Here is a 22,591-nt window from a genome sequence, read left to right on the forward strand (position 1 = left end):
TATATGTTATCGATATGTCGAGTACCATAGAGAAGGTAACCAGCAACAAAAGACTGGGACGGTATTGGTGGCAGTGCCAGATTGAGTGCCGGGGGATACAAAGGGCTATATGTATGGTGAGAGGAACACATCACCTTGCACCCAGTCCTTGGAGACGCTCTCCTTCAAGGATAAGTGCACGATTTATCCGTTTAATGAAATGATAAGCAGAAAGAACTACTTACATTCGTGAGAAGATTACTGGCGGGAAAACAGGATCCGGAACAACTTCTTGCGATGGCCCAGTGTAAATATCAAGGTGTTTATCCGGGAGGCGAATCCCTAAGCAAGCGCCTGAGTTCGATGGACGGGCTGTGAGATATAGATGAACAGAACCCTATCCTAGACGTTAGCACCACAAAGAGGTGTTCTGCTCAACCAGTCAACGATGCCAGAAACCCAACAATGCGCCCTTACACTCGATCCCTCGGCCTCGTAGCATGTCTGCTCGCAGACACGGTATGCGGCAAGTTCGGCATCACCACCAAAGGCAACTCTTACAGCGTTGATACCGATGGAGGCCTGGTCTTTGATGTCGACAGGTCAGTACCTACAACAAAGGCCTCTGCTGGCCAGTGACATCCCATCCAGTCCAAGACCGTTGAGCCGTTCCGGGTACTGATTGTATCCTTTGTCCACCAGAAACAATGGCGACATCACCAGCCTACAGTACAACGGCGTGCAGTACCAAGGCACCCGCAAAATGTCGGCCATCAACTCCGGTCTCGGCGCCTCAAAGGTCACCGCCGAGATGGTGAACGGACTCGTCAAGATCACTGTCGCCGCAAGATCCCTGCCTGTGACGCATTATTATGTTGCCCGACCAAGCGACCCGACGGTTTACATGGCCACGTACATCACCGGTGAGGTCGACCCTGGCGAGCTGCGGTGGCTTGCCCGTCTGCGGCGGTCTGCTGTGCCCAACGGCTGGCATGGTGATGTAGGAGTGCTGGATGGCTGCACTGCGTTTGAGGGGAAGGATACCTTCAAATGTCCGAATGGGCAGACGAGGTGTAAGATGTATACCTCGGATCGGTTTATTGATGATCAAGTGCATGGTGTTACGGGGAATGTGAGTACCTGGCTAGCACGCAACTGGAACCGAGAGGTTGGCTGACATACATGCCGTCATAAGAATGTCGGGATATGGATGATCATGCCAGGCACAGCGTACGAGACTTCGTCCGGCGGTCCCTTCATGCGCGACATCAACACGCAGAGCGGTGACGACCAGGAGCTGTACTGGTACATGAACAGCGGACACGTACGAACGGAGCCGTGGAGGTTTGGGCTCATGGGGCCTTATGCAATGACTTTCACGTATGCTCTCCATTACTCAGGAGCTTTGCAGGACCTCTATTGCTAACCACCCGTGAGCACAGCACCGGCTCCAAACCCTCCGCCGATCTCAACACAACCTTCTTCTCGTCCCTCTCAATCCAGGGCTACGTCCCTCCCAGCCAGCGCGGAACCGTATCCGGAGTCGCATCCGGCGTCGCCCCCGGCTTCCAAGCCATCCTCCACTGGCACAACACCGCAGCTCAATACTGGACCCAAGCCTCCCCTGACGGCACTTACACCTCCCCGCTAATGAAGCCCGGAACGTACACCATGAAGCTCTACCGCAACGAGTTCCTCATCGCCCAGGACACGGTCACCATCAAATCCGGCACACAGACCACCAAGAACATCACTTCAACGGAGGTGCAGCCGGAAGTGATTTGGCGGATCGGTGAATTTGACGGCCAGCCGTTTGAGCTCAAGAACGGAGACAAGATTGAACGAATGCATCCGTCTGACGTGCGTATGGGGTCGTGGGGTGGGAATTATACCGTGGGGAAATCAACGGCGAAGGAGTTTCCTATGGCGTTGTTTGCTAAGCAGGGGGGCGTTGCTACGGTGACCCTTGATTTGGCTGCAAATCAGGCGGCGGTTGAGACGGTGCTGAGGATAGGGACGACGCTGTCGTTTAAGGGTGGGAGGCCGTCGGTGAAGGTGAATAACTGGCAGGGGAAGGACCCTGGTGCACCGGTATGTACCCCTGAATCCGTCGGTGACCATTCGGGTCTCTGATGTACTTACTTCGAGCCTGAGGTCTGGTGCTGGGCATAGAACTCAATCCTTCAGAAAGAAGCTCCCAAAACTTGCGAGTATGTACTGACTTGAACGCGTCTTATAGAAACTGATCGACTCCCGTGGTGTCACTCGCGGGGCCTACCGTGGCTACGGCGAGATCTATACCTGGAAAGTTCCTGCCGGCACGCTCAAGGCAGGCACAAACACACTGACCATCGGGGTCCATGGCTCGGGGGATGCGGCGTTTCTGAGTGCCAATTACATTGTCGATGCTATAGAACTTCAGGGTCCAGCGGGGAAGGATAGCCCTCGTTGATGGCCCTGGACTCATGAGGGCCAGACCCGACTACGTCCCCTTGTAGGTATCCGTAGATAGGTAGCTAGGCACTGATAATAGTCCGAGCAAGCGCAGCCTTGTATATCACCCGACCTGTCACTGCAAATCTAACAGCCTGGCCCCTGCGCACATATAGCATTCCAATGTTGAGGTATCACATCTCCCCTGAAATCACCCCCGCCTACAAAAACAACTCGCCCTAACCTCCACATCCGCCGTAGCCATCGCCAGCTCCAACTGCGGCCTTACCATCCTCGCCTCGGCCTCCCTGCCCAGCCTCGTAAGACATTCATGCAACCCATGCAGCGCCCACACATTCCCCCGATGCTGCTGTGCCCTCGGCAGTGTGTCATCAAACCCCAAATCAGCCCTATACACCTCCAACGCTTCCTCTATTTTGCTCTGTTCGAGCAGCAGCGCGCCATATGCGTGACGGACGGGTTGCATCCACCCCCAGGGTTCGTCGTAGGGTAATGAATCATCGAGGGTGATGGCTCGTTGCAGGTGCTGGAAGGCGAGTGAAATGTTGCCCCGGCGGTATTCGATCTCGCCGTCGAGCATGGCGGAGGCGATGGCTAGGATGTCGAGGCAGGTGTTGTTGAAGATTGTTCGTGACTCAGGGACGGTTTGTACCGCAGAGTGGAAGAGGCGGCGGGCATCTTCGGCGGAGGATAGCTGGCCAGTGTTGGCTAGGGCGATGGCGCGAGCGTAGTGCGTCATGGCGGTTGTGGTGCAGTATAGTGCTTGGTCGGAGGGGAGGGAGAGGGACAGGATATCCCCCCAGCGACCGAAGCGGACTAGTACATGCACGCGCATGGAGAGGAAGCCCTCCAGCCAGTCCGCCATGGGGGGCGATTCGGTGCGGAGTAAGGATTCTGGAAGGGTTGATTCAAGCAGAGCTGCGGACTCAAGGGCGACGGCGGACTGCCCTGCGAACATGGCGGCGTAGATCCGGAAGTGCAGGTTGTGGCAGCGGTAGAGGCTGTAGAAATTATTTGCCCCGTTGCGGAGGAAGAATTTATTGTCGGCCATGACGGCCTCGGTGTTGGAGGCGATGGCCCGTCGGTAGTCGCCGCAGAGCACGTCGATGTGTGTGGGCATGTGGTTCAGATGGCCGGCGTCGGGGACCAGACCGCGTAGCTGATCGGCCGCGTTCAGGGCTTGTTCGGGATGGCTGGACATCTCCATTAGGTGGATGTAAAGATGTAGCATGCCTGGGTGTCGTGGGTGTTTGGACATGGCATGTTCCAAGGCGGATTTGGCCTCGAGGGTTCGGGCGCCCTTGGCTGGCTCGCCGGTGCGGATATCCCACATCTGCCAGGGGGTGAGGTTCATCAAGGCATCGACATAGAGAGCTGTGGCGTTAGGGTCGTCGGGGTAGTCGGAATGGAGTCTCTCCATGGCCTGCGCATATGTCTGGTTGCAAAGATACCCCTTTGACGGTGTCATCTGTTCCTGTGGATAGCGGTGTTGAATGGCATCGATAAAACCACGCTCCATCGGCGTTACTGTCGCCGAGGCTGCTTTCTCCAGAGCTGTAACGGTAGCTTGCCGTGCCTTGCGCACATTCCTTTCCAGTTCCCGCTCGTCAAAGATGCCCCAGGGTTTGTTGTAGTTTGGACCTAGTGAATGGGCAATGCCCCAGTAGGCCATTGCGCAGTCCGGGTCCGCGGCAACAGCGCGTTCGAAGCAAGCCACAGCCTCTTCATGGTTGAAGGCGTAGTTCCAGACCAGCCCGCGGTTGAACCATTTCTGCGCCTCGATACTGCTGGTCGTTACCGGCATCGAGAAATCTCCAAGATCATAGTACCCATCGTTGCCCCCGTCGCCCCGCGGTTCGATAGCTTCGATTCGGAACATGTGATGCCCCTCCCCGCCTTTCCCCGTAGCCATGCTGTGCCTGTTTGTGGCGCGTTTTGAAAAGCTCCCGGCAGGTTCCTGAGTGGTGTGCCGCATATACCACTGCTACCCAAGCTTCAGTCAAACTTGGAATGCACAATGCCGGTACGAAGCGTGTGGTAGGGGGAGATCAAGGATCCGCATTTTCTACTACCGCTTAGGTAAGGTACCGCTTAGCACCCCACACACGGGACGGGATCGGGCCAATTCCCGACGTCATCAGCATCCCCACTTACGGAGGACCTGTAAAAAGTCTCGGTAACCAATGCGGGGTTTCATCCAAACCACTGACACTCCACTAACATCCAGGCTCGCCAGTAAACTCCCCGCGCGCTAGAATCCAGATTGCCGCCCATCGGTCAGCTGTTTGAACAAATCACCGTCTTGGCCACGAACAGGCGGCCAACCATTTCTTGGATCAAGCACACGCGCAGATCGCGATGCAACTGACATTCCTTTCCTGTATAACCAGTCCTTGGAGCGTGCCATTCGGGACCACGCCAGGAACCTGCACATCTTGACACGATGCCAAGTTGGACGTCTCGTCCCGCTACGCCCTGGACAGGTACCTACCTTAGTCCCGGCAAGAATGCCTTGATCGGGCAGGTTCCGACTTCCGAGGGCGGCACTGGCTGTCACGGTCCTTTGTCAAGCCGTTGATGGCGGGGCGTAGGAGTTGAGAGCTTGCCGACGGCTGAGCCTGTGTAAGTAAGTATAAAGGGGAGGGTGCTTGATGTGTCCGGAGTTCAACTCCCAGGCCCATCAGGCTTGCCGTCTCCGGGCCCCGAAGAAAACCGGCACTGGGATCAGATCCATCTCATCCCTTCCATCCCGTCTCATCCCGTCTCGCGTCTACGCTTCACCATGAAGCTCCTGACAACCCTCCTCACCCTCACACCAGCTGTGCTGGGCCTCGCCCTCCCGGCTGAAGGCACCACCCTCGCCCTACGACAATCCTCGGTGCAAATCACCGACCAATACCTCTTCAGCATCTCACTCCCCGCCTTCACCGCCCGCCGCAACGCTCGCGACCCGGCAACCCTCATCTGGGACTCAGACGGGTGCAGTTCCTCGCCCGACAACCCGTTCGGCTTCCCCTTTATCCCGGCCTGCCATCGCCATGATTTTGGCTACCGCAACTACAAGGCCCAGAACCGGTTTACGGATGCCGGGAAATTGAGGATTGATAACAATTTCAGGATTGAGTTCGTCCCCCCCCCCACCTATTTGGATGGAATGTGTGGGATGTTGCTAATGAGATTGTGTGAAGTTTGTACTACCAATGCGCTGGGTCATCCGTCCGGGGTGTTTGTGAAGCGCTGGCTGAGGTCTATTACGCCGCGGTCAGGGCCTTTGGTGGGGAGACGCAGCCGGGGAAGCGGGATGAGGAGCTGGTGAAGATCTATGAGGAGAAGGTGGCTATTTATGAGAAGCTGGTGAAGGAGGCGCAGGAGAAGGGCGAGTTGTGGCATTTGAACTAGGGTAGAGCTACATGTAGCTTATAATGACATGACTCATCAACATGGCCTCATGAAGGCGGCAAGGCGCTTTTGGGCAATGCTCTACCTTTTCTGTTCCTAGGATCGGCTCACTAGTGATTCTGAGTCGGACTGTGTAAGATATTCCTTCTCTAGGTATCTACTTAGTTTGAAGGCGTTGCCCATTCTTGACCTTCTGGGTTCTCGGTTCAATGTTCTTCTGGTTTCCTGGTTCTCGTCGATGTTCTATACTCGTTGCCGAGTCGCCGGAGTCTGGAGGTCGTGTTCTGCATGACCGTCATACTCCCTTCTTGAGTGCACCTCGGTGCGGATCATATGCAGGTGGCCTATAAATTGATCCGGATGATAGTAGTTGTCTTCGATTCCATACCTAAGTGCCTATCTGCTGCTTAGACCACTGCTTAAGGTAGCTATCCCCTGAAATACCAAGCAAGGGGTCAAGGGTAAGGGGTGGTACTAGCAGAGGAGCTCAAGTTGCTTGGCTTGAAGCTTTTCCGACCTATTATTCTACGTACAATGCCTCGGAAAATACCTGTGGCACCTGTGTGCTTACATGTATGTGGTCAAGAGTTGGGGGCGGGGCTTGCTTATCCGGTAGGACTTAGATCCCCCGGTGCGGACTCCGATAATTCCGGTCCTGTTTTGCGACACTGAATGGAGCTGTAAACTCAACTCTCAAGTCACTGGAGAGAATTACGTGCGGATTCCGACATTCCGGTCCTACACTTGAGTGCGGCGTCGACTATCAAGGGATCCGAAATTCCGAATAGCAAACCTCGAACTCAGGCTCAAGGAAGGCTGTCCCTCGCCAGACGAGCACCATGACGGGTAGAAGAGGCCCAAGCCATTCGGGGCCTTACAGCCTTGCCTGCATCAGCTGCTTCAAGTCGAAAAGCAAATGCGTCGCCCGTCCTGACGGCGAGGGTTGCCAGAGGTGCCACCGGCTGAAGAGACAGTGTTCACCTTCAAACTCGCTGCGTAACCGCAGCAATGAGAAGAAGCAAACCTCAGCAGCTCGGATTGCTGAACTTGAGAGCAAGCTTGACGGCCTGATTTCACAACTCCAGCCAAGCAACATACATGTGGTCGACAGCCGTACAACAGAAAGACAGAGTCCCGTTCTAGCAACGTCACCACAGCCCGATGATACAATACATGTTCATGTTCAGCCTTCCAGCTGTACAGAAACTGGGGAAGAACAGAGCGAGCTTATCGACAGGGATGTCGATGGCATTACACGTGCTCCTCTCTCTCAGGCTCCTCTCCCGCCGCCGGTCGTGACTCCCGTGAGCGTCTTGGAGCTCCCGAAGCTGCAAATCTCCAATGCCCAAGACGAAACTCTGCTTAGCACGTTCAGGTCGAGCATGCTCCCACATTTTCCTTTCATACACCTCCCAGCCGAGTTGACCGCTCACCAACTGCGCCGGGATAGACCATACCTGTTCCAAGCCATCGCATGCGTTTCGACGCCCTTCGTGAGGGAAAAGGTTGAGCGAGGCGGGGAGCTAAAGAAGGCGATCTGCAATGCCATGTTGGAACGCAAAACCCAGGCCACCGCAGATACGGTAGACCTGTTGCTAGCACTCTTGGCATATATCTCTTGGGGCTGGGATCACGTACTCGGTGGAAACAGCATGTTATTTCTCATATCGCAGGCCAAAGCAATGGCCCACGAGATCGGGAAGCATCTCGACGGCAATGGTTCTCAAGATATGAAGCTCATGGCTCTTTTCCTCCCCAGCTTTCACTCCAGCTCCGGAAAGGTGAGGGAGGAGACCAAGCAGGAGTTCCTGGAACATCAGCGGGCTGTATTAGGGTGTTTTGTCCTCAGCTCCATCTATTCCGACTCCTGCGGTCTGGGAGAGCCATTGCTATGGACAGCGCAGATGGAAAACCGCCTTGCAGCCATTAGCACAGAGACCACCGGCTGTCCGACGGACTCTCTCCTCGCCACCCAGGTCCGTCTGCAACTCCTCACACGAAAAGGCATCGAGGTCCATCAGCAGCAGCAATTAGACCAGGGGCTTACCGTACCCCAAACGGAGATGGCAACTTTCCCCGCGCTCATGACCCTCGAAACATTGCAAAAACAGCTGCAGGAACTCAAATCGTCACTGGCTCCAGGGATCCAACAAAGGGAACTTATCATAGCACACATCTACTCAACACAGCTCATCCTCAGCGAGACCGCATATAAAATCCACTGCCTAGTCCCCATACTGGTTAGTCAATTCGCTCGAATGACCGCAACAGGGTCAATGAACAGCACTAGTCGTCCCTCGTCCCGTCAGGAGCGATCGAAGTACCTCTGGGAATGTGTCCGCGCAGCACAGGCCTGCACCACGGTCTTACTGGACTCCCCACATTCCACACAATCGACCTTCAGGGGCATCTCATTCCTGCAATGGGCACAGCTCGCTCGCTGCGTCGTTGCGCTGAAATGGCTGACCTCGTCGATGGATGATGAGATAATATGGAACACTGACGGAGTAAGGGCTGTCATTGATGTGCATGAGGTTCTGGGCCGGGCGGCTGAGAAACTGAAACTGGCGGCGAAGGAGGCCGGTGAGCAGGAGGGAAACGGGCAGTTCGGTCAGCTTGCACGGGAGATGCGTCGGTTTTGCACTGAGTCTGATTTGATTAGCAATGAGGTGAACGGGGACCAGGCGGGCAGGAGAAAGGGACGGGATAGCTTGTGGTTTACTACGGTTTGGGGTGTAGCGGGTGGATCGACTTGATGCGTGCTAGGTACGGTACGATGCCTAACAGACAGAGTAACCGAAGTGAGAAGTCTCTTACTCAAGTTGCGACCTATCATCTCAAATAGACGCAACTCCAGTGATACGAACAAACTCCTCTTCAACATGTGACCAAACACTCTCTGCCGTTCCGTCCTTCCTCATACCCTCTAGAAGCCGCTCTGTCTTCCGTGACGCGCTCTCGGCCTCCTTGCTCGTCGAGTACACTCCACTACTTCTCATTCCGTCCGTTCCACGTCCAACCTTGAGCCCTTCGGGCAGCGGAACACCCGAAGTGGAACCCCTACTTGAAAACATGGCGCTCGTGGCGAGAAACACATGCCTTTCTCCAGCCTCCTCCAAGGGTGTAGCAACAAACGGCCCAACAACAGCAACAACAACGTTAAACACCCCTCGCATAACCATCGCACCCAGGCCCTCCAGATCATTGCCCAAGTTTGTCCTGACAAACCCCGGAAAGCTGTGAATGAACGACACACCCGGTGCATTCCGCGCAACAGCCTCCAGCGCGAGTGTCGTCATGGAACTGAGGTGGCCGCGGCCGCCAGGCGACAGGATACGGTGCTGCCGGCATTGGAAGTCATCTGTGTAGATGGGCCCTTCTTTGGTGCCGGCAAGTACGGTCACGACACGGCGCAGACCTGTTGCGTTCTGCAGGAGGGGTAGCAGGTTGACAATGAAGCGCAGGCGGGCGTAGTATGCCACGGCGAGAGGGTGATGGAGGCCTTCTGCGGTGTCTAGCAGGGGTTGTTAGCCGGTGCCCTCAATTAACACGCTATAGAGTGTCTATGTTAGGTTCGTTGTGTTCGTTGTTGATACTAGACTTACCCTTCCCGGTGATCATTGTCCCTGTACTTAGGAACAACAGGTTTATAGCGGATTCCTTTGCCTTTATCTCGCGGCAAAACTCGTCCACGGAAATCAGCAGGCTGATGTCAACGCTGGTGAAGGTGTACTCTCCTTCGGGGTTCAGCTTTTGCAGATCTGCGCAAACTCGGTCGCCGGACATCTTGGAGCGGCCAAGAAAGTAGATTCTTGGCCTAACAGCGTGCTTGACGAATTGTCTGAGGGATGACTCGCCGATGCCATTGGTTGCACCGGCAAAAACAGCGACGAGGCCAGGCGGGAGGGCTGTCGAGATCTGGGAGTTGGAATGTCGGATCTGCTCTAGAGAGACCATGAGGGATGACGGGCACTTTGACTTTGCTGAAGGTCCCCGAGGTCAGCTGTATACTGGTTGCAGTCAACTGAAGATGTTGGTTGAGAAATGCGGTGGTTCGAGGAACAGTTAAAAGGCGAGAGGCAGTGGTACCTATATAGAGCAGCTCAGTTAGATACAATTACAAGGTAGGTAAGGTAAGGTAGGTAGGTAAACAGGCGTCGCAGTCTTTCATGCTCCCTACGAACCAACCCTTGAATAACACCTCGCGGGAACGCAAATGTATATACATACTGGAAATAGCCTTCTGAGCTGCTGTACTGTAACATAACACCACGAACGTTAGTGAATCCGAAGCCAAGGATAGGTTCCTCCGTCCCGGCTCAACCCAACCTCCGCAAATCGCCGAGACCGGGGCTTCGATGACCCTGCCGGAGTCCGGTAGAATAATGGTACAAATGCTTGGGACTGGGTGTAATGACATTGAAAAGATTTAGGGGCCGAAAAGTACTTGCATTTGCTCTATAGGGTAAGAACTACAATTCAGGTCCTCTGTTTTCTTTTCGCTACATGTAGGATTGCTTGTCTTGACAACCCCCGCTCGTCGTCACGGGCAGACAACAACATTAACAACGACATTACATTGTCAAGGCATAGTAAGGATTCTACCCTTCCTATGCGATTTCCAAAGTTAACACGCTGATGTGTGGCGCACAGTTTTCGACGTCCGTTCTTTTTCGGCCACCGTCATTTCAGGCTCCCGGGTCGTCTCTACACTCCTGCAGAGTTGTGGATGTGGGAGTGGCCACCTACCAGTAAACGTCCGAAGCATAGATGCCGGCGGTTTCATACGAGGCCAGGAACCTTGGTCATCGCCAGACCTCACGATGTACAATCGCCCAGCCCGCTTCCATACGTCGCCGCCGCCTTGGTTGCTGCTGCTCAATCACAAGCTGGATCTTGTCCAACTCGGGGATACCGTCAGAAGGAGGAATACCCAGTTAGTTTTCCCCAAACGGTTGAAAGCGTCTACTTTTCTATACATCAGACTGAGGTATTCAACTTCCCCTAGGTCGGTGTCATTTTGATGGATTTTCCCAATAGCGAGAATGCTACATTTTTTCATGCTTCTATTTCCCGCACTTTCCTCTCCAAGTTCGGCTTTCTAAGCTTTCTCTGGGAGGACACGCATACACAGCCAGTCACACCGGAATCCTTGAACATCCAGCACCACCTTATTACATATTCGCGAAGCAGAAGGAAGCTCCTGCACCGCCTCCTTTCCACCGTGGGTGGAATCCTTGAGCATCCGCGGGAATAGAGACGAGGTGACGACTGCCTAGGGTTAGGGGTCAGATGTCGATAACTATGGCCAAGCTTGCAAAGCGACAAGGCGTCAGCTAGCAAAGTGAAGGGACGGGTATCGCGCAGAGAAAGGTAGTTTGTTAGGTTAGCACTACCTTAACCCGCCTATACTCGGGCTTGCCTCTAACAATCATACACCCCAGATTTCCTCCCGCGTCGAGATCCAGATGCCCGAGATTTGCTACCTGGTATTTTTGCCTCGAGCGACCACCGGCAGTACGCCGGCGGAATAAAGCCGCTATTTGTAAGAGCTCGAAAATGAAACCAGTAATTCCATACCACGTACGTCTGGTAAGTGCCAGCTTCCATGGCTCGCAGGCTGGTGAAGGCCTCGATAACCATAATTATCCTGCTCACAATGTACATACAGCAGCGGACTGACCACCTTGACAATGGTCAACGGCCCATCCCAAGTCAAGGCCATGGTCCTGAACTGCACGCATACAACAGCAGTCACAATGGAAACCACCACGCTGCCTCGCTACAGCTACATTTCGATCCCCGTCGGGAACCTGGAACTCCACGACAGCAGATGGATCGCACCAAACGACGCACCCAAAAGACAGAGTAAGGGCCACCAACTTGGTCATGTACAGGTCTGCATCCCATTCTGTAATGACCATGGTCCCTTCGACAGGCGGTGCCTTTACTATTTCCTCAACCCTCGTTGCGACTCCGCTCTCCTCCTTGGACCACGGCATTCGACTTTGCCGAGGCCAGTTCGCCTCCGTATCCCCGTCTTGGTCCCCAATTCCAGTGGCCATAACCGTGACCAGCACTTTCATCGTCTCTGCAATCCCTAGCCACCATATACCAAGCGATGCTCAACCTTTGCCGCTCCCCTGGCCGTAAAACATCATAGGTTTCCTCCATCGCCAGCCTTTCGGAAGCATGCCACTGCTGGTCCGTCATCTCGGCCAGATCTACAAACGTCGGCAGTGTGGGTGTGCCGCAAGCGGCGGGAGACCTGGATGCGCGGTGGATCGCGGTCCACGTGCAGATGAGGATGGTGAGAAAAAGTCAAAAAGAGTGGCGGTGATGATTTTGATGGTCCAGGTGCCGCGGCTGGTGTCGTCGGGGAACCTGCCTACGAGGCAGGCGGGGAAGTCGGGTACCGTACCTTGTTGAAGTTAAGGAAGGATCAACCCCTGGCTCTTCGGCAAAGGAAGGTTCGGGCGAACCCTGGGTGGTGTGAATTCAGGAGCGGCCCGCAGCGGGGACAATGCATGCCATGGGGCCATGGCGGGGTCGGTTAGGAAGGGCCAAGGGAGCGTTGCAGCGGTTCATCAGTGGGCCGCAGCGCCTGCTGTGCCAACTGCCAAGCCCATTATGCGCGCGGCTGCTCGTCTCATTTTGTTGATCTGTCGGGTCTCGTTCAACGTCAACAGGACCATGGAACCTCTGGTCTGAATTCAAGCTCTGGACTTTGGGTTCCTTTCCTATAGAACAGGAAAATGGAACCTTCTCCATTGCGCTCTACAGTCCTGGCATTATGCCTAACGCTCGGCATTCCCGCTGCCCTTTACATTGGCGCTCTCAGCACCATGGTTCTCAAGCCCTCTCTCCAAGCCCACGCAATCTACCTTCACAAGGTGACACTCACCTGGTTCAAAGACCTCGACATCCCCGAACAGTTCGGCTTCGCCAACCACCAAGTCACGCCCTTTTACATCCCCACGCCCGACGGGGAAAGATTGCACACATGGCACGTCCTTCCCATTGGCGCCTACGTCACCCATCAGGATGCCCTGCTGGCTCAGGGACCAGAGGGCGGCCTGGTCGATCGCTTCCAGGACACCCTCAATTTCCGCCTGCTGAGCGATAGCCCGGCCGCTAAACTGGTCGTCTACTTCCATGGGACTTCCGGGACCATGGCCAGCGGCTGGCGGCCCGCCAGTTACCGGTCCCTGTACGCCGTGGACCCGCTCAACACGCACGTGCTCACGTTTGACTATCGCGGGTACGGCAAGTCCACCGGGCACCCGTCCGAGGAGGGACTCATCACCGATGCGCTCGCCGTCGTGGACTGGGCCTTGCATGTGGCACGTATCCCCGCCGAGCGCATCGTCATTTACGGTCAGAGCTTGGGGTCCGCTGTTGCTATCGCGCTAGTTCACGAGTTAGTCCAGCGAGAGCTGGCTGTTGAGTTCGCGGGCTTGGTCGTCACGGCGTCTTTCGCCAACGTGGCGGAACTGACCGCTACGTATCGGATTGGCGGGTTGGTTCCTGTGCTCTCGCCCGTGGCGCGAGTCAAGCCGTTGTTTGACTTCTTTGCCAGCCGGCTGCAGAGCAAGTGGGACAATGAGCGGCGGTTGAGCGAGTTCGTGCAGAAGGCAGGGAGGTACGATGTTACCCTGATACATTCTGAGGATGATTGCGATATTCCCATGGCACACTCTATACGGCTGTTTCGGGCGGCGGTTAGGGCCGCCGAGGCTGACGAAGCTTTGTTGTTGGATGATGTGATCGAAGAGAAAAGGGTATCGCATGGCGAGGGTGGGTCGAGGACGGTGTGGTCGACTAAGAAAGGTGATATACGTCTCGAGATACCGAAGTATGGGGTGCATGACAAGGTCATGTCGTATCCGATAACTGGTTTGGCAATTGGTCAGGCCTTTAACTCGACGGGGTAAATCCAGGTGGCTATGGGTTGTTATCACAAACATACCTGGTTGAGTACCTACCTAATTACTTAGACAACCATCTTCTCACGAACAATCACAGGACTGACCCTGGACCGCATTCGTCTTCCAGGTTCATTCATTCGATCCAAATGACAATTTGATGAGGTTCACAGCCTGAGACTACGGTCAACGGCTCACTACAACTTACTATATCTGTCAATATCAAAAGCTCGACTAACATCCCTTTCCCTTCCTGGCCACGCTATCCGCTATCCGTGAAGCTCCTCCTAGATCTCAGGTCACCGTCCTCCCTGATACCCTTCATCTACGCTATCTCGTCTACCCCTTCCTTTTACATGCTACGTCAGACCTAACATGGAAAACATACGACACATGTAAGTTGCTAGACATCATCATAACGGTACTCTCCTGTTCGATGCTCCACGTGTTAATTCTGTTTATGATTATTTGCTACATGAGCTACTCTATTCTTTCGACAATACCGAAGTTGGACATCAACTTCGCTGGCGTCCCATATACACCAATCTAACTTGAGCTATTAGAAGCCTCAAGGTCCCGCCGTCACCATCCTAGCCAACATGTTCCCACTTAGCCCCCATCCTACAAGCGCTCGGCAGCAGGCGGCGGCACCCAACCAATCTCGTCCACAGCCCAGCGAATCCACAACCGGCCCTCTTCATCAAGCAGGTCGTACGCGTGGGCGACCAGGTGGCGGCCCCAGCCCTGCATCCACCAGTGCCCGTCCAGTCTGTGCAGCAGCACGCAGAAAAAGGCAAAGATTGCCACGGCCTCGCGACGCGTCGTCGGCGCCCGCAGCAGCGGCAGCAAATCCTCGGCCATGAAAAACACCCAGATAAACGCGTCGATCAACTCGTACGTCTCCCCGCGCGCCCGGCACGTGTCGGCTTGCCGGAACGACTTCTTCAACTCTCTTACGGCTACGCCGTACACCTGACGTAGCCGCTCAGAGTCATCGTCCATGTCAGTGTCAGTGTCGTCCCCTCCCTCTCCCCCTCCTCCACCACCCGCCGCCCGTGCATGTGGAGGATGTGACAGTGACCGGCGCAACAACATAACCTCCTCAAGCTGGGTCAGCGCGGTCAGGGCCGCCGACGCTTCCCGGTTGGCAAGGGATTCGCAGCTCTCCTCGCGCAGGATAAATCGGCTCTGAGAGTGTGCGAACAAAGGTGCCAGCGGGCCGGAGCTCGGAACCCCCGACAGCTCGATTAGGCCCTTTGTACCGCGAAGCATGTACACCCAGTCGGGGAAGCCGGCGTTGGGGCTGGTCATGCTCAGCAGCAGCGTGTCGGCCGAGGAGGTGCGAGGCCAGCCGAGAGCTGTGTTCATACCTTTAGTACCGGGGAAGGAAGCTTTGGTTATGTTGGCCGCTTATTGCAGGTGGTTACGCAACTGGAACGGGTCACAGGACGGGAGGGGAGAGAGCGTTGTGAATGCCTAGTGGTAGGTAGCTAGGTAGGGGCAAAGGTAGCAGAGGAGGGAGGTGAAGTGTCAGGTACTTGACCAAACCGAAAAGGCGCACTTACCATAATATGTCGTCAAAACAGAAAAGAGGAACAGCATTTCGGCGTCCTTGGGTGTTGGATTGTTGAGAAGCGGAATGGCGACCTGCGACGCGGCGTGGTGGTGGGCCACGGCGGCCGCGAGGTAATGGTCACGCTGGAGCTGGCGGTGATGGGCAAGGTGCAGGCCCGAAACGGCTAGGATAGCCCTCATGATGTAGTCGCAATGGAGACCCAGCTGCACAACCGTGCTGCGGTAGAACTCTCTGATGAGCTTTTACCTGTCAGACTCTCATGTTTGACGCCCTTGACCTTAGGTTGGCAGGTTTGAGCCATCGAAGTCTGAACAGGAATCTCAGGGGCTTGATGGTTGAACCAGGACGTACCGGGTTCTCGGACAAGGTGAGATACGTGGTAGTAGTGTAGCAATGTAGCAACTCCAAGTCCATCATGTTCAACGCTGCTGCCGGAGACCCACCCGGTTGAATAGGTTTGACTTGCAAAAAGTCGCAGTCAATTCGCCGTCTAACGCAGTTCGAACATGATGGCCTCTTCTCGTCGCACTGGATTGTTATGCCAGCTTTGCTGGCTGCGTCAGAAATCTTAAGCTATCCCCTACCTTGCACGACTAGCTACGACTCGGATCTGGGACTGTCATGCGCACCTTGATCTTACGAGCTTTACAATTCTTGCATCCTATGCAGATGGATAAGGTCAATACAATATGCATATCATAGCAGATATCTGTAAAGGGACTGGAGACGGCTGGAGATGGAGAGTAGCGGCCGTGCTTACCTAAACGGCTTTTGTGATGAGCCTTGCGCTTTTTGCTGGCCATGGTTGACGTGGATGCAGCTACCTTGCGCAAGGTATTCGGGGTAGGTAGTAGTCAGCTCTGCATGTGTACCTCAGCCTGTGATATCAGTGAGTGGTATGTAGGATTGGTGCTGACGTCTTCACCCTCCTGAGAGACATCTAGCCTGGTGCTTGTATGCGAGTAGAATTCCTGCGGGTTTGTTGATGGCGGCCGAGTACTACTGTTCTAGTAGCCGTGGACTGCGGGACGGCAACACGAGAGAAAATCCTCAGAGGTTGCTGCAGGCTTTTCACCAGAATTTTGGACCAGCCCGAACTGGCCGTAAAGTTAGGGTGTAATCCACAACACAGCCTCCAAGAACCCTGAGCGTTGGACCCTGAGCGTTGGTCGAAACGAACGTGCAGAGTGGGGATGGTTTCCCTGGGAACACCCGTCTAAATCAACCCCTTTTTGAGTCAAGACTCCAGATTCTCCCGAGAATCACGTGTCATGTAATCTCAGGGATCGCAGACAGCCGCTCCACGGACCACAACCGTAATCAAGGAACACCCTGTCTTCAATTGTTGCCAGCCGCAATGCGGCTGTGAGAGAGCGGTGGGCTTCGGGGCTTTTGCGGGGCTGGGCTCGGCTATCTATCCCCGGGATCGGGGCTGCAGTGACGGGTGTCAAACTCCACACCTAGAATGCCAGGACTCCAATCCGGTCTGTGCTCCGTCTCGTTTAGATCCGAGACAATGCGTATTTCTCGGATACGTGCCAAGCGACTGAACCCCCGTAGCTGTTCCAGGGTGGCCGACTACCTTACCATGTCTCGGGCATGGGAGTATCCCGGCAATCGTTGCTCGTTTAGATACGACAGGAACGAGACAAGGCGTATTTCTCGGATAATTCTCTTCAAACGAGAGCAGTGGCCCTGGGCCTGGGACAGTTGACGTCGTTTAAATCCGTAGCTAAGTGTATATTTCGGACAATCTCTGGCAAGCCAGCGATCTAAAATAGACTTCCTACTTCCTATGTGAGATCTGATTGCGGGAACCCAAATGGCAGTGTTGTCGTCCCCACGGTCCTCCAGAGGCTCAGCTTTTTCGCGTCCCGGGTCCATCACCCGCGGAGTCAGTTGCTGCATGTGAATGAATATATTTTGCCCCCTCCCTCATCTTTCTTGTTTACATTTATTACCTTTTCAGTTGTTCGTCTGTGGGCGTTGATGTCTCCATCAACATAACTGTTAATATCACCCATCCCATACGTCAACAACACTTGAACACTGAGCACGGGTTACAATGGCAGCCGAAACAGCGCCGCCAGGGGCAGCGGGCGTCGACGCCGCCATGCTCGATTTTGCCCTTTACCGCTACAAGCTCTCGCTACCCGCCGCCATTACAGCTGTCGTCATTTTTCTCATCTTGTCACTGCTCCATCTATGGCGTCTGTACCGACATCGAGCCTATTACTTTACTGCCTTCACTGTCGGCGGTTTCTGTATGCTCAACCACCCTTTAGCAAGGCCGTTCAGGATTCAGAAATATGTAGCTAACAGCCTGTTTTCCTCCATGCTCATAGTTCAGGTAGTTGGATACTGTGGTCGGATATGGTCCCACTTCGACGATACATCGATCGGCGGCTTCGTCATGCAGGCCATCCTCATCCTCGTCGCCCCAGCCCTTTACGCGGCCTCGATATACATGATCCTCGGGCGATTGATCCGCGCCCTACGCAGCGAAGCACTGTCCATAATCCCGGTAAAATGGATGACCAAGATCTTTGTTGTGGGCGATGTGGTGTCGTTCTTCATGCAGGCAGGGGGCGGCGGTATCCAGGCTGCTGGTACTCTCGAGCTCTACGACATCGGCGAAAAGATCATCATCGTCGGCCTGTTTGTCCAGATCTTCATGTTCGGCTTTTTTCTCGTCACCACGGTGCTTTTCCATGTCCGATTCTCGCATACCATACTCGCCTACCATACTCGGAGCGCCGCCGCACAACACACACCCATCGCCTGGAAGCGCCATTTGACCGTTCTATACGTTGTCAGTGCCATCATCATGGTTCGGAGCATCTTCCGTGTCGTCGAGTATCTTCAGGGCAACCGGGGCTATCTCATCTCGCACGAAATTTTCCTCTACATCTTCGATGCAGTTTTGATGGCCGCGGTCATGGCCATCTTCCTCGTATACTACGTCGACGATCTCGATCCAGAACGATCTAGGAAACACGACAGTGCTATCGAGATGTTATCAAGCCAAGACGTCGATGCCCCTGGCGTGATCCAGCGCACTTACAGTGCCTGAATCCAGCCTTAATCTCCATAAGGACATCTATGCTAAGCACCTTAGATGTAAGATCTAGACGATGACATGGATTTCACAGACAGTGCACACTCATATCGCAGACGGGTTGTTATCTCTTTTGTTATATACAGCATTCTAAATTCCCATTCTTCCTATTGTTACCTCGAGACACTACGTGTGCATGCTCCCGTGGTCTTACCACTGGATTATTTCATGAAGTTCCAGTGCCAAGTTTTGACCTTTCCTCTTCTGTCTTCTATGCGTTATGCTTAGTACTAGCAGGTTTTTCAATCCTTGCTAGGCTGCGATTTCTATACGTGCTGCGCTCTCTAACAAGGCGGTCGTGTGGTTACGTGTCGGCAGGATACTTTCTATAATATGTTGGAAGATGACGGGCTGCAAACCGAGCCACCAAAACATGTTTGAACACTACACTTCTCCCTTTTGTCATTGAACCCCTATCACTGGATTAAACAAAATCCAGCTATCAAGCTACAGCATACCAGCATGTCGTCCGCCAACAAGCTCACCGTCCTCATTACCGGATGCTCCCCGGGCGGAATGGGCGCAGCTTTGGCCGTCGCTTTCCACAGCGCCGGACATGACGTTTACGCCACAGCACGGAACACCTCCAAGTTGAACCCCTTGGCCAAGCAGGGCATCAAAACACTCCTCTTAGACATAACCTCCGCGTCCTCAATCGCATCCGCCGTCGCATCCATAACTACCTCCCTCCCCTCTACCAAAGGCCTCGACATCCTCATCAACAACGCCGCAGGCATCCACACCATGCCTCTCGCCGACGCCTCCATCCCAGCAGCGCGTGAGCTTTTCGACCTAAACGTCTGGGCCCAGCTCGCTGTCACTCAAGCCTTCCTCCCGCTTCTCCTACGCTCGGCTACACCAACCTCAACCTTCCACCCCCTGATCGTTAACCACACTTCGGTCGGATCCGTCGCCGCCCTTCCCTTCCAGGGCATCTACAACGTCTCCAAAGCCGCCCTCGCCATGCTTACTGCCACGCTGCGCATGGAGCTCGCGCCCTTTGACATCCGTGTCATCGACCTCAAGACAGCCGGCGTCAAGACCAATATTATTAGTAACAGCAACTTCAACGACGGCACCCGTGCCGATAGGTTGCCTGAAGACTCGATCTACGCGCCGGCCCGCGAGCTGGTGGAGCACTCTATGAGCCAGGAGGCGCTGCGCGATCGGGGCGTGACGCCGGAGCAGTGGGCGGGCGAAGTGGTGGGGTTGTTGCTGGGCCGGAACCCACCGGCGGTGATTTGGCGTGGAGAGAGTGCTTTGCTTGCGAGGGTGGCGACGGCAGTGCCATGTGGATTGATGGAGGGCGTGACAGCGAAGTTGATGGGGTTGGATAAGGTGGAGGAGGTTATTAGGGAGGCGAGAAGGTGAGGATGTTAGGTAATCCTTGGACTATTCGTTTAAAGTTGTTATGGATGATAATATCCATGGAGTCGCTACCAGTGCTATCATGTACTATACAAGCTGGAGACGGAGGGTAGGGATTTTGGAAGTTAGATGTACTATATAGATTAGAACTTCTCCAATACCATTTTATCCTCAAGGCCGCGCACAGTAGGCACAGTATTGAGGAGTCTTTGACATCAAACTCGATGGGAACCTTGATGTTCGAACAGGAGGACCTCTTGGATCATGCTGTACTAGTCTGCCGCAAAAGATGAATCTCCAGGAGTATCCCCAGAGCTAGCAGCCTTAATACATTCATGTAGCATGATCTCCAGGAAGTAGATCAGCTCGTTTGTCTAGAAACACAGATTGTCCAGACTTCGTAGCTGGTCTGACTCCCTGTTCACCCCCAAGTATTGCTTCACACCTACTGCCATAGTTCCCCGACCCCACAGGCTCCAGCGGCGTTCTCTTATATACTAGTACAGTAGCTATGATGACACATTCGCCAAAGACTGGATGTCCCAACAGTTCCACCAGCCCCCAGTATGCCGAGCTCGTAAAATAAGCGGAAGGCTATCTTGTGGTCATCACTGCTAGGCCTTGGGTCATTGTGCAATACAGTGTGCTGCTTCGATCCAAGTATCCAAGAGATTTCCCCGGCTCCGAGGACCGCCATAGCACAGTCACCTTCTCCTCCAAACCAATGGTGCCCTTTCAGGATGGAGCATCTGGAGCAAGAGCACAGGTGCCGAGTCATGCTCAATCAGGTCCAACACCCTCTTCTGCGCCTCTTCCCGGCTTTCACCGTCGTGAAGAGGCGCCGGGTCGACACGCCAGTCACGAAACAGCGCGGCCATGGTAGCCACAAACTCGACCTGGGAGAATTTCTTGCCCGGGCAGTCACGCGCCCCCTCTGACCAACCGAGAAAGGTGCCCTTTTTGAAGGTGATGAGATCCTCATCTCCCGGCTCGCCCCCTCCTTGGATCCAGCGCGACGGCCGCCACGCGAGCGCGTCCGGCCCCCAATATTTGGGATCGGTCTGCACAGCCGCGTAGCTGGGAATAAACATGGTCTTGGGCGGGAGGAGGATAGTTTTCCCGCCTACTTGGAGCGAAACAGTCTGATCTCCTACCCATTTCGACACTGGAACCACGGTGTAAAGACGGAGTGTTTCCAGCATGATGGCCAGGCAGCGCTTCAGACGGGGAAAACTGGCGGCATACCTCCAGTCTGCCGGATTGTCGCCCAGAACGGCGCGGATCTCTTCCGAAAGCCAATCTTGCACGTCGGGATACGCCGCAATGAAGTATATAGCGAAGGTAAAGGTATGCGCGGTAGTGTCGTGCCCAGCGAAGTTAAGCATAAACATGTTGCCGTATATCTCGCTTTCGCTGAGACCGGTGCTGTTGTTACCAGTGCTGGCCTCGGCTTGCGAGGCCCTGACCAAGGAGCTCATGAGCGTCTTTGGCCCGCCGGTCCTTTCCTGCGCTACCGTTGCGCGCTTCTCCTCCTCGTACTGGTCTGTCATGTAACGCTGGAAGGCAGCGCATGTGTCAGCCAGCTTTGCTAGTTTCCAAGTGTCAGGTAGCCACAGCCTCGCTTTGGCCAAAACGGAGGGACCCAACGCCATGATGAGGACAATGTTCTCGGGAATCGTCTGGAGAGAGCTCTTGTAGTTGGCTGACAGGCTGGAATCAGACCGTTCTGTATGGCCCTCGAACTTGTAGAACTTTCCAAATCCAGCCCCTGAAAGCACGTGCAAGGAGAAGGTCCGGAGGTCTTCGGCAGACGTCGTTACAGACGGCTGCCGGGACCAGTAGGCAAGCATGTCGCGGGCAAGCGACAGGCTCTCGGACCAGACAACCTCGTGGTTCTGCTCATTGAAACATGTCGCGATCATCTTGCGCTGCGTCTTCCACTGCTGCCCTTCGACCTGTAATACAAACGTTAGTTGAAAAAAAGGGGGGCGTACTAAAAGTTGGAGGGTGTGTAATCCGTACCGTACTCAGGTTCTTGCCAAAGGCATTGAGTATCTCGGTCATCTCCACGCATCTCGGAAAGTCCGTTCGGCGGCGGAAGCAATCCATCAGAGCGTCTGGGCAAGACACTATCGGCTCGTGGAGTCAGCTAGAGAGAAGGGTCCAGGAACGGTGGCAGAGAGGGCGTACATACAGTAGAACCAGATCCTGGCCGGCGTGACTATGATAAACGCGTCACCCATCTCTTGATGCGGCCGCAGCCGATCGTACATCTCCCAAGCCCGGAAGTTGTAGCGCGTAAAGCTGTTGTCGCCGAGGAAGCCCGGAAGTCTTCTCACGTAAGAGAGCACTTTCCGATCCACAGCCATCCACAGGGGATTGGCATGGTCGATGGGGATGACGCGAACGGGCAGGCCAATTTGACGTGCAATAAGGTAATTGCGCGCCAATGAGATGCCGCTGGAGACGACCAAGACCGCTGCCGCCAGCGCCGGCAAGCAAAGCACCCAGAATAACACCATCGTTTCGGAAGCGTGCAAATGTTTTGGCGGCCAAAAGCTGGGTCAGAACAGTGCCATGAGCAAATGAGCTGTAGCATTAAAAGCGTTGTACAGTACGGTATATAGGGAAACTAGAGAGTAGGGGAGGCAGACGACCAGGCTAAAATACACGCGTCAAGCAAAAGTTGAACTCCTGCAGGATCTAGCCTAGGATTTAGTGCTATAATCCTCCCCTGCTAGCCTAACTCTTGTCCGCCTCGGTCTTCGGGGA

General features: G+C 54.7%; 11 protein-coding genes across 11 annotated transcripts; 6 read left to right on the forward strand and 5 right to left on the reverse strand.

The window, feature by feature from the left end:
• Positions 1–341: 341 nt before the first annotated feature.
• Positions 342–2,527, forward strand: N656DRAFT_722882 (polysaccharide lyase family 4 protein). The gene is made up of 5 exons (XM_064812507.1): positions 342–581; positions 682–1,111; positions 1,175–1,359; positions 1,422–2,070; positions 2,219–2,527. The coding sequence occupies exons 1-5, from the start codon at positions 445–447 to the stop codon at positions 2,429–2,431; spliced, it is 1,614 nt and encodes a 537-aa protein (XP_064675476.1). The 5' UTR covers positions 342–444; the 3' UTR covers positions 2,432–2,527.
• N656DRAFT_774131 (TPR-like protein) lies at positions 2,368–4,457 on the reverse strand. The gene has a single exon (XM_064814201.1). The coding sequence runs from the start codon at positions 4,343–4,345 to the stop codon at positions 2,624–2,626; it is 1,722 nt and encodes a 573-aa protein (XP_064675477.1). The 5' UTR covers positions 4,346–4,457; the 3' UTR covers positions 2,368–2,623.
• A 282-nt stretch (positions 4,458–4,739) lies between these two features.
• Positions 4,740–5,923, forward strand: N656DRAFT_774132 (uncharacterized protein). Its single transcript, XM_064814202.1, has 2 exons — positions 4,740–5,556; positions 5,622–5,923. Exons 1-2 carry the CDS (start codon positions 5,216–5,218, stop codon positions 5,830–5,832), a joined length of 552 nt encoding a protein of 183 aa, XP_064675478.1. The 5' UTR covers positions 4,740–5,215; the 3' UTR covers positions 5,833–5,923.
• A 545-nt stretch (positions 5,924–6,468) lies between these two features.
• Positions 6,469–8,588, forward strand: N656DRAFT_744575 (uncharacterized protein; the record flags this gene model as incomplete). Its single annotated transcript, XM_064812882.1, has 2 exons — positions 6,469–6,935; positions 7,053–8,588. Exons 1-2 carry the CDS (start codon positions 6,672–6,674, stop codon positions 8,586–8,588), a joined length of 1,800 nt encoding a protein of 599 aa, XP_064675479.1. The 5' UTR covers positions 6,469–6,671.
• An 81-nt stretch (positions 8,589–8,669) lies between these two features.
• N656DRAFT_834011 (uncharacterized protein) lies at positions 8,670–9,789 on the reverse strand (the record flags this gene model as incomplete). Its single annotated transcript, XM_064818706.1, has 2 exons — positions 8,670–9,346; positions 9,438–9,789. The coding sequence occupies 2 exons, from the start codon at positions 9,787–9,789 to the stop codon at positions 8,670–8,672; spliced, it is 1,029 nt and encodes a 342-aa protein (XP_064675480.1).
• A 1,438-nt stretch (positions 9,790–11,227) lies between these two features.
• N656DRAFT_744580 (uncharacterized protein) lies at positions 11,228–12,006 on the reverse strand (the record flags this gene model as incomplete). The annotated part of the gene is made up of 3 exons (XM_064812883.1): positions 11,228–11,561; positions 11,716–11,872; positions 11,907–12,006. The coding sequence occupies 3 exons, from the start codon at positions 12,004–12,006 to the stop codon at positions 11,372–11,374; spliced, it is 447 nt and encodes a 148-aa protein (XP_064675481.1). The 3' UTR covers positions 11,228–11,371.
• Positions 12,007–12,474: 468 nt separating this feature from the next.
• On the forward strand, positions 12,475–13,920 carry N656DRAFT_774134 (alpha/beta-hydrolase). The gene has a single exon (XM_064814203.1). It carries the CDS (start codon positions 12,588–12,590, stop codon positions 13,764–13,766), a length of 1,179 nt encoding a protein of 392 aa, XP_064675482.1. The 5' UTR covers positions 12,475–12,587; the 3' UTR covers positions 13,767–13,920.
• A 458-nt stretch (positions 13,921–14,378) lies between these two features.
• Positions 14,379–16,136, reverse strand: N656DRAFT_786488 (uncharacterized protein; the record flags this gene model as incomplete). Its single annotated transcript, XM_064816527.1, has 6 exons — positions 14,379–14,741; positions 14,856–15,115; positions 15,323–15,572; positions 15,685–15,861; positions 15,963–15,994; positions 16,094–16,136. The coding sequence occupies 6 exons, from the start codon at positions 16,134–16,136 to the stop codon at positions 14,379–14,381; spliced, it is 1,125 nt and encodes a 374-aa protein (XP_064675483.1).
• Positions 16,137–17,398: 1,262 nt separating this feature from the next.
• N656DRAFT_834014 (RTA1-domain-containing protein) lies at positions 17,399–18,406 on the forward strand (the record flags this gene model as incomplete). The annotated part of the gene is made up of 2 exons (XM_064818707.1): positions 17,399–17,597; positions 17,679–18,406. 2 exons carry the CDS (start codon positions 17,399–17,401, stop codon positions 18,404–18,406), a joined length of 927 nt encoding a protein of 308 aa, XP_064675484.1.
• Positions 18,407–18,913: 507 nt separating this feature from the next.
• Positions 18,914–19,822, forward strand: N656DRAFT_834015 (short chain dehydrogenase; the record flags this gene model as incomplete). Its single annotated transcript, XM_064818708.1, has 1 exon — positions 18,914–19,822. One exon carries the CDS (start codon positions 18,914–18,916, stop codon positions 19,820–19,822), a length of 909 nt encoding a protein of 302 aa, XP_064675485.1.
• Positions 19,823–20,330: 508 nt separating this feature from the next.
• N656DRAFT_69643 (putative cytochrome P450) lies at positions 20,331–22,502 on the reverse strand. The gene is made up of 3 exons (XM_064810695.1): positions 22,014–22,502; positions 21,842–21,948; positions 20,331–21,774 (listed from the first exon to the last, which is right to left on the reverse strand). The coding sequence occupies exons 1-3, from the start codon at positions 22,339–22,341 to the stop codon at positions 20,524–20,526; spliced, it is 1,686 nt and encodes a 561-aa protein (XP_064675486.1). The 5' UTR covers positions 22,342–22,502; the 3' UTR covers positions 20,331–20,523.
• Positions 22,503–22,591: the final 89 nt, after the last annotated feature.

The sequence above is a fragment of the Canariomyces notabilis genome (genome assembly GCF_033297395.1).
Source record: "Canariomyces notabilis strain CBS 508.74 unplaced genomic scaffold N656scaffold_1, whole genome shotgun sequence".
NCBI classification, from domain to species: Eukaryota; Fungi; Ascomycota; class Sordariomycetes; order Sordariales; family Chaetomiaceae; genus Canariomyces; species Canariomyces notabilis.